This window comes from Leptidea sinapis, chromosome 3 (assembly GCF_905404315.1).
Source record: "Leptidea sinapis chromosome 3, ilLepSina1.1, whole genome shotgun sequence".
Classification (NCBI taxonomy): Eukaryota; Metazoa; Arthropoda; class Insecta; order Lepidoptera; family Pieridae; genus Leptidea; species Leptidea sinapis.
Window position 1 is genome coordinate 12,407,873 of NC_066267.1, and position 10,893 is coordinate 12,418,765.

A 10,893-nucleotide genomic window follows, 5' to 3' on the forward strand; every position below is an offset into this window, starting at 1 on the left:
TAATCATAAACAAATTTACTTTTACGATATTTTAGTATAAAATGCTAGAACTGTTCAGAAAAATAATCATTGAAGTGGCGTATTCAGTCAAATTATTATATATTTTGTGTCTTGTGTAATTGTTGAGTGATTTGCTGCAATGGAGGTAAGTTTTATCTATTATTCACTTTGAAATTAAAAAGTTATATCATTTGTTATATTAAGATATGTATGTATAATACTATTCTAAAGCAGTCTTATTGTTGTTGTAGAATGCATTCAACCCAACAGTGGAAGAAAATACATATAAAACATTTTACTATCCCTTGTCTGAAGATAGTCAGGATTCATTAAAAGTTCCTCAACTTAAATCCTTGAAGAGGGCCAGCTCAAATGAAAATATAGATGCATTATTCGAAGTGAAAAAAACAAAACAAAAGAAAATATCATCATCAATATCCAGAGCACAGGAGAATGGAAGTATTTACATTACAACTAATGCAGATGACGGAAGAAATGCATCACATTTGGTTAAAATAGAAATCTATGATCTCAATAAAATAAAAAACACGCCTGCACAAGAACAATGGAAATACGCTGATTATAGATTAAAATATTATACAATCGACAATAATGAAAGTTATAAGGACATTAAAAAGATTTTATACAATGTTACGAAGAAAATTTTAGAAACAGAAAATTATAAGAAATATAATTTTAACAATAAGTAGGTAGCTATGAAGAAATACATAAATATTAGTTCAGTTTAGTTATTAGTTTATTTATTCTCTTATACAAATAATATTATTATATTCTCATCATTTGGAAAATTAAACATAACGATATGGAACTCTGCTTTGTATGTAATGAGGTTGAAAAAATGATCAAGTGAGTTATTTTCTTTGTAAATTATTTAGTATTATATTATTGATGAAATGTGGCTAATATCATTCACTTATGTTGTAGTCAACCTGTTCTACAAAGTGGAGGAGGTTTTAAGAGAAGAAGTGCAGTATTACAAGACAGTGAAGACAATGATACAAGTACAAAGAGAGGAAGACAAGGGGAACCATCCACATCATCGGGGCTCACCAGTGTGAACGATGAAATGGTGAACTGTTCTTTATGTCAAATCTTAATACGGAAAAGATATTATGCAAATCATCTTAGAAGTAACCTCCATAAGAATAACGTAATGCAATTACATAGTACTTTAAAAAATGTCACAGTACACGAATCGGCTTTTGGTAATAGAATAATCTCATATAAAATAAAGAGTAAATCCAACCAATTACAAACATTCGAAACACCAGAAATGTTTTTGAATTCTATTAAAAATGAAATTATTTCACTATTTGAGGAATCTGTTCGATTGCTTACAATTTTTAAAGTTAATTTTATTCTGCACGCTAATTTTGTTCAAGAAACAAAAAATATTTCTAATGAATTTGAATTTCAAACATGTAGTTATACTATAATGCAGGGTGAGGATTTAAATTTTTTCTTTTCGTCCTTATGTGATATGTTGATGACTAAAATTAGCACATTTGAGAAAAAAGATAGTGGTTGGAGTCTTAAGAAAATAAATGCATTAGACATGAATATAAACAAATTCAATCCATTACGTGGAAAATCATACATTGAATTACCTAAAGAAATCAAATTAAAAAAAAGTGTTATAAATGTACAAAACTCGGATGATTTATGCTTTAAATGGGCTTTGCTTTCTGCATTATATCCAGTTACTAAGAACTCTCAGAGAGTTTCATCTTACAGTAAATATTCAAATAAATTAAATTTTGACGGAGTTACGTTTCCTGTTAAAATGACAGATATACAAAAAGTAGAAAGGTTAAATAATTTAAGTGTAAATGTTTTTGGTCTTGAATACAATTGTAAAAAGAAAGTACATGAATTAGTTGGTCCATTGTATTTAACAAAATCACGGAAAATTGTTCATATCAATTTATTATTTATTTCGCACGGAACAATTAATCATTTTTGTTACATTAAAAACCTATCGCGTTTAGTAAGTGGTCAAATTTCAAACCATGAACATGCAATCTACATCTGTGATGGTTGTCTTTTACACTTCTCAACAAATGATAAGTTATCAGCCCATCAATTGAATGATTGTTGTCATATTAAAGTGGAATTGCCTAGTACAGAAAAAACTTTAAAAGATTGGTTTGGACAACCAATTTCAAACAATGTCTTAAAATTTGATAAATTTAATAAGATGTTACAAATACCATTTGTTATATACGCGGATTTTGAAGCTTTCCTTAATCCAATTCAGACATGCTTTAACGATCCATCAAAACCTTATACAACTAATGTTCACAAACACGAAGTTTATAGTTTTGGGTACTATATCAAATGTTCATATGATGATAGTTTATCAAAATATGAAACATATAGTGGTCCTCATTGTACTCATGTCTTTATGAATCAGTTGTATAAAGATTTAGAAGTGATTTGCACAAAGAATTCTTTTATCATAAGTCCAAAGCCTTTGACTTCCAATGATAATGAAATTATTTCGCAATGTAAAGACTGCTTTATATGTCAATTTAATTTAAATGGTGAATGTGCATTATACTTTGACTCGCATACAGGACATTTTAGAGGAGTTGCACACGAAGTATGTAAGACAAAGTTTAGAATCCCCTATCACATCCCAGTTTTTTTACACAATCTTAGTCAATATGACTCTCATTTTATTGTTCATGCATTAAATTCTATTGAAGGGGAAATTGATATTATTCCACAAACGAAAGAAAAGTACATTTCTTTCACAAAAACGATAAAATTTAATAATCATAAAATTCAATTGAGATTCGTTGATTCGTTTAAATTTTTGCCTTGTAGTTTAGACAAACTTGTTCAAAATTTGATGGAGGAACAATTTCAAACATTAAAATATAATTTTCCAAATAATAATGATTTTTTACGTCTTAGAAAAAAAGGAATTTATCCATATGAATTTATGTCATCACATGATTCCTTAAAACTTTCAGCACTCCCTAGTCGCGATAAATTTTACAATACATTAACCGACACACATATTTCCGATGAAGATTATGAACATGCCAAGGATGTTTGGCAACACTTTCATTGTCAAAATATGTCAGATTATTCTGATTTATATCTTAAAACCGATGTTTTACTTTTAACAGATGTGTTTGAAAATTTCCGAGCCTTATGTTTGCAAACATATGGTCTAGATCCAGCTCATTATTATACAGCACCTGGGTTAAGTTGGGATGCTATGTTAAAATGCACAAAAATTAAATTAGAATTACTTCAAGACTTTGAACAAATAGCTTTTATTAGATCGGGCATTCGAGGAGGTGTATCTCAATGTAGCAATCGTTATGCCAAAGCAAATAACAAATATATGCGAGAATATGATAAAGACACACCAAACTCATTTTTAACTTATCTTGATGCTAATAACCTTTACGGATGGGCCATGTCTCAATTCCTTCCTACAGGAGGTTTTGAGTGGGTAGATGTCACAACTAATTTTGATGTCCCTGATGATTATGAATATGGTTTTATTTTGGAAGTAGATCTAGAATATCCTATTGAACTGCATGATTTACATTCTGACCTACCCTTATGTCCCGAGAATATATGTATTGGTAATACAAAAGACATAAAATTAGTTCCAAACCTTCGTAATAAAATTAAATATGTGATTCACTACAGAAATTTAAAGCAATGTCTGACAATGGGTTTAAAATTACAAAAAATTCATAGAATTTTAAAATTCAAACAATGCGCATGGTTACAATATTATATAGATTTAAATACAAACATGCGTAAACTAGCCACATCTGATTTCGAAAAAGATTTTTATAAATTAATGAATAACTCAGTGTTTGGAAAAACAATGGAAAATATCGAAAAAAGAGTAAATGTAAAATTATTGAGTCATTGGGAAAATCAGGGTAAAATTCTAGGCGCACAAGATTTAATTGCTAAGCCAGAATTCCATAGTTTATCTATTTTTAATGAAAATTTGGTTGCAGTTCAATTACGAAAGACGAAATTGTTCCATAATAAACCTATTTATTTGGGATTTTGTATATTGGATATTTCTAAAACTCTAATGTACGACTTTCACTATAACTATATGTTTAAAAAGTTTCAAAACAAATTAAAATTATTGTACACAGATACTGATAGTTTAATATATCAAATTTTTACAGATGATTTTTACAGAGATATAAAACCTGATTTACATTTGCGTTTCGATACCTCTGACTATACAGAAAAAAATATATTTGGCTATCCAAAACTCAATAAAAAGAAGTTAGGCTACTTTAAAGATGAAAACAATGGTAATATATTTAATGAATTTGTAGGACTTAGATCTAAAATGTATGCATTAGATGTTGAGGGAAAATTCACAGCTAAAGCTAAGGGGGTTAATAAAAGTGTTACTAAGAATATGAAAATGGAAAATTATAAGACTTGCTTATTTGAAAATAAGAACGAATATTGTTCAATGCTTAGATTTAAGTCAATAAAGCATAATATTTTTACTCAAAGAATAAATAAATCTAGTCTGTCATTTAATGATACCAAACGGTACATTTTACCGAATAATATTGATACATTAGCTTGGGGTCATCATAAAATAGAATAAATATTATATTAAATTTTAAGAATAAATTATTATAGTTTTAAAAAACCAAATGAGAGATTATTGTATTTAGATGTATAAGTTGCGGAGTAAAACATGATGTACTGTATATTGTTTCAATTATCGATTTTTCTGTTTAAATAAATGGTGGTTTAATAACAGATTGTTTCATTACTATACTAAACCTTAACACACATAGACGTAGTAGATAATGCATCATTTCAATCATCCATTCACTGCAATAGTTGCTGGTCCAAGTGGATGTGGAAAATCAGTTTTCGTAAATAATTTTATAAAATTTTTGAATGATATCTGTGATACAAATTTTACCCAAATCACCTGGTGCTTTGATGAAATGCAGCCTTTATATAATCTCAACCACATTAATTATCTTCAAGGTTTACCTGATTTATCTATGTTTGACGGAAAAAATCCTCAACTTGTAATAATTGATGACCTGATGAGGGAATCAGATGGTCGTATTGTTGATATATTCACGAAAGGAAGTCATCATAGAAACTTAAGTGTGTTTTATTTATCTCAAAATTTGTTTCATCAAGGTAAAGGACAAAGAGATATATCACTCAACTCAAGTTATATAATATATTTCAAAAATCCTCGAGATAAAACCCAAATTCGATACTTATCTCGTCAAGTATTCCCTGAAAATCCGAAATATTTGGAAGATTCTTACAGAGATGCTACCAATGAAGCTCATGGTTATTTAATGATTGATTTGAAACAAGAAACAAATGAATTGTGTCGCGTTAAGACAAAGATATTTCCATCCGATGGATATTGCACTGTTTATGTACCCACAAAAGGGTTTAAATATGGTAAGAATCAAGAAATTTCGATCATTTATAAATGATGCATAGACGTTTAAAGACGCATAAAGATTTGTTAATTGCTCTACATAAACTGAAGCCAAAATATCAAAAAGCTTTATTAAAATCATGTAACAAAACAGAAATAAATTACATTTGTGAATGTATTCATAACGTACTGCGGGGTAACGTTGAATTGGCCGAGAAAGAAAAATCTAAATTAAAGAAATATAAAAATATTCTTCGAAAATTGGTAAGAAAAGGTACGAATAAAATTAGAAAAAATATAATTGTACAAAAAGGAGGTTCATTTCTACCGATAATATTGGGTTCTATTCTAAGTGGGTTGATTAATTCATTTATTTAAGAAAATGGATAATGCTAAAAAAATGTTACTTATTGAACCATCATTATTGGAGAAGTTAAAACAACCCAAAGAAAATGATACGCCAAGATCTCGATTAGATACTGATATGCAAAATATCTTAAGCAGTGACATAGAAGATCGAAAGAAATGTATTTTATATTTGCAAACCCTTCAAAGATATCTAAACTTCGTCAAAGAGGATCGACAACCATACCACATACCACTTATAAATGATAATGATTCATATATTGGTTTTAATCAAAGTCATAATGAAATCGATACTGATTATATAAATCATGATGTGAATAAAATAAATGTAGTTCCTTCTCAAACATCAGTGGAGGTTAACAAAAATATTGGAGAAATATACACGAGCTCTGAAATACTGAAACTAATACCGAAAACATATGCTAAAAAAGGTGAACTTTTGCTAAATTTGATTTCCTTGAATAAAAATAAAATAAGCTGGGATGAATCTGGTACCGTGATTATAGATAATGAAAAAATACCTGGGAGTAATATTGTGGACTTGGTGAGTGATTCCTTGAGAGCTCTTCAGAAAAGTGAACCTATAGGTTGGGAAAAATTCGCAACAACTTTAAAGGAAATAAAAGTACCACTCACTTATATCGGGAACCCAAAGCGATTGGATTTTATAAACCATTTGCAATTAAAAGAGGTTGAAGCTAAATCAGTACCTGACGAAGAATTTTCTACACCAACAAGTAATAAGTACACAGGGAAACTAAAAAAAAGATCGGACTGGGAAAAATGGACCCCATATTAGAAATAAATAAAATTTATTATGATGCATCACATCCTGCTGGCTACAGCACTATTGATAAATTGTCAAAAGCAATGAAGGGTAAAATGGACAGAAATAGTGTCTTAAAGTGGTTACAATCACAAGAAACATATACATTACATAAACCTGTTCAAAGAAAATTTCCTCGTAACAGATATATTTTGTCTAATATTAATGAGTTATGGCAGGCCGATTTAAGTGATATGAGATCTTATTCTGAATATAATGATGGTTTCAAATACATACTTTGTGTTATTGATGTCTTTAGTAAATATGCGTATGTTCGAGCAATGAAAAAGAAAAACTCTGAAACAGTTAAGGAATGCTTTGAAAGTATTTTTGCTGAAGCTAATACTACACCTACACATATACAGTCTGACAAAGGAACTGAATTTGTTTCCAAATATGTACAAAAATATTTTAAATTAAAAAACATAAATTATTATACAACCAATAATCCAGATATTAAAGCAAGTATTGTCGAAAGATTTCAGAGAACTCTTAAAATGAAAATGTGGCGCTATTTTACACACAAAAATACTCATAAATACATTGATGTTTTACAAGATCTAGTGCATTCATATAATCATAGTTTTCATTCTAGTATAAAAATGTGTCCATGTGATGTTAATAATACAAATATAATGAGTGTATGGCGAAATTTATATGATAGAGAAAGTAAGATAAAAACATCAATTAGTATGGTGAATCCAAGAATTCACGTTGGAGATTATGTTAGAATAACAAAACATAAACATATTTTCCAAAAAGGATATGAATCAAATTGGAGTGACGAAATATTCATCGTATCTACTATAATACACCGATCTCCGTTTGTAGTATTTACTTTAAAGGATTTAGAAGGTGAAGAGATAGTTGGTACTTTTTATGAAAAAGAGTTACAAAAAATCATATTCGACCCCACTACTAAATACAAAATAGATAAAATAATACGCTCTCGATATACCGGTAACAGAAAAGAATTGTTGGTGAAGTGGAGAGGTTATCCAAATAAATTTAATAGCTGGATATTAGCTTCTACTTTGAAAAAAATATGAATAAAGATAGTTTTTATTTAACTTTACTAAGCAATAGTTCTATGGATTATTTTCCTGATAATACAACAACATTATTTTCTACGAAACTGCCAAAACCAACAATACTAGAAGGTGAATGGAGGGTTGGAGTAGTAGAATTTCAGTACCCATGCACTATGTTCACCGTTCAAGAACATGAAAACATTATTTATATAACAAAGTTGATGCAAGTACCCAATGAAAGTAAACCGTCATATGTTTATTACAAGACACATATTCCAGCCACAAATTACGATAACATAAATCATATTTTGATGGCACTGAATAACACTCGAGAAAAAATTAAATTTAAGTGCGATGAGGTTTCAAGGATTGTAGTTGCTACAATAACGGATGAATCCATAAAATCTGTAACTCTATCACCTAAATTATGTCTTCAACTAGGGTTCGAACCAAACAGGAACCTCGTTGAAAAAAATTTTGGAAAGTGTCCAGCTAATTTGCATTTGGGTTTACCGTCTCAATTATTTGTTTATTGTGACATAGTGGAGCCTCAAATCGTTGGAGATGTTATGACACCCCTTTTACGAATAATACCATTGGATCCCTCAAAATACATATATGGAGCGTACAAAATGCACGTTTTCTCTCCTCCCCATTACCTACCTGTGATGCGTAGAGAATTTGATACAATCGAAATAGATATAAGAACAAGCACCGGTCAAAAGATACCATTCCAATTTGGAACAGTGTGCATTAAACTCCACTTTCAAAAATTATAATGTACGGCAAACGTGATAATATTTCATGTCCATATGAACACTATTATACTCACCAGGCCGGATCGGGTATCGGAGTTATTTATAAAGGAGCACCGTATCAAAGAGGTCATGGAATCGGAAGTTTTCTTGGGGGGCTGTTTAGATCTATTTTACCACTACTGTCTAGTGGTGTTCGAACTATTGGTAAAGAAGCATTAAGTACCGGTGTAGGTATATTATCAGATATGGTTAATGCACGCCCCATGGAAGATTCAATAAAAACTCGTCTAAAAGAAGTCAGCTCAAATTTGAAACGAAAAGCCGATGCTAAAATAGATAATATCAACATGTTTGGATCTGGGTATATAACAAAACGAAAACGTCGTTCTGCGATCATTCCATCATTGACTGCGAAAGCGAAAGCTATTAAGAAATTAAAATTGAATCAAAAACAAATCAAAGATATATTTACTGATTAAATATGTCATTTTTACATAGTCAGTCTTGTGAATGCATTAAGTCCGAATTGGATTTATTTGCATTACCATCAACTCAAACTAGCATTGAAAGTGGACTATGGATTCATTATAAGCCCATTTCATCACTTGCTGATGATGGACCAATAGAATTTCAAGTACCTGGGGCAGGTGATGACTATGTGGATTTATCCCATACTTTACTCCATATAAAAGCTAAAGTTTTGAATCAAGATTATACAAAACTGACAGTACCGACAGTTGTGGCCCCAGTTAATAATTGGTTACATACACTTTTCAGTCAACTTGATGTATATTTAAATCAAAAACTTGTATCGCCACCGAATAATACATATGCATATCGAGCTTATATTGAAACTCTATTGAATTATGCACCTGCTGCAAAAGAATCTCATCTCACTTGTGGTCTATGGTATGAAGATTCAGCTGGAAAAATGGATGCAACTGATGAACAAAATAAAGGATTTATTAAAAGACAAGAATTGGCTAGTGAAAGCAAAGAAATAGAAATGATAGGACATTTACATGGAGATTTATTCAATCAAGAAAAATTTTTGATTAATGGCGTTGACATGTGCGTAAAGTTAGTTCGTTCTAGAGAAAATTTCAATCTCATGGCTTCATCAACTGACCATAAATTTAAAGTGTCTATTACAGATGCAACTCTTATTATTCGAAGAGCACGAATCAACCCAACTGTGCTACTTGCACATCAAAAAGTTTTATCATCTACTACAGCAAAATATCCAATCACGCGAGCAGAAGTCAAAGTTTTAACTATACCATCAGGCATTCAGGGGAAAACCCTTGATAACATATTCCTTGGTCAAATACCCAAAAGGTGTATAGTCGGTTTTGTGAATAATGCATCCTTTAATGGTAGTCTCACAAAAAACCCATTCAATTTCGAAAATTATGATATTAATACATTTTGTTTATACATAGATGGACAACAGATACCTTCAAAAGCCTTACAGCCATCGTTTGACAATAATATTTTTACTACGGTCTATCATACGTTATTCTCAGGAACAGGTATACATTTCCTAAATGAAGGCAATGGAGTATCAAGAGAGCAATATGCCAAAGGGTTTTGCTTGCTAGCCTTCGACTTAACACCCGATTTATCAGCAAATTCTTCAAGTCATTGGAATCTTATAAAACATGGTAGTGTAAGATTAGAAGTTCGTTTTGAATCAGCTCTTACACAAACAATTAACTGTATTGTTTATGCGGAATTCGATAATGTTATTGAAATTGATAAAAATCGTAATATTTCTGTAGATTACAGCAGTTAGAATATAATAATTAATGTTTGAATCGTTTGTATCCTTGTGTATTTTTTATGTTGATTAAATACTAGATTACCTTATAAATTTATATAATAAAAATATGTATATAAAATGATATTTTGTTTTATTATGGTGAAACATAATGGCACTTAAATGATAAGTTCAATTATTGATAGTTTAATGGAGTCAACATTTCCAGATTGTACTAATGACTACGTAAGTATGTAGGTACAAAGTTCGTTTTCAATCAGCTTTTATATTATAATAAAATTGATGAAAATATAATTTCATCAAATGTTCATAGATTTATATTTGAATCGCTTGTAATGATATTTTGTTTTATTGTAACCATATAAGTTTTAAATACATGAATAAGATACATTAAAGCCTTATTTATTGAGTGCTTATGTTATTATGATCCACATAACTATTCAATCATCGCAACTGACAAGACCCTGTTCTCAACTAATATGAATACAATCGAGATACAGAATTATTTGAACAAAATCGATCCCAGTATTAAAAATAATGTTTACGCGGCAAACCGATTGCCGATATATGTTGTAACGCCCTGTTATATTGTCAGCAATTTAGATAGTGATAATAAGCCAGGCACTCACTGGGTTGCAATACACATTGATGAGCAGGGTATTGGACAATACTTCGATTCATAT

General features: G+C 30.0%; 1 protein-coding gene across 1 annotated transcript; it reads left to right on the forward strand.

Moving 5' to 3' along the window:
• The first annotated feature begins 725 nt into the window (after window positions 1-725).
• On the forward strand, window positions 726-5,140 carry LOC126979513 (uncharacterized). Its single transcript, XM_050828829.1, has 2 exons — window positions 726-867; window positions 946-5,140. Exons 1-2 carry the CDS (start codon window positions 824-826, stop codon window positions 4,634-4,636), a joined length of 3,735 nt encoding a protein of 1,244 aa, XP_050684786.1. The 5' UTR covers window positions 726-823; the 3' UTR covers window positions 4,637-5,140.
• The last annotated feature ends 5,753 nt before the right edge of the window (window positions 5,141-10,893 follow it).

Excerpts from the sequence above, each read along its gene's own strand:
- LOC126979513 (XM_050828829.1), top strand. The coding sequence starts at position 824 with ATGGAACTCTGCTTTGTATGTAATGAGGTTGAAAAAATGATCAA. Across the intron at positions 868-945 it reads GAGGTTGAAAAAATGATCAA|TCAACCTGTTCTACAAAGTG; the intron begins GTGAGTTATTTT and ends CTTATGTTGTAG.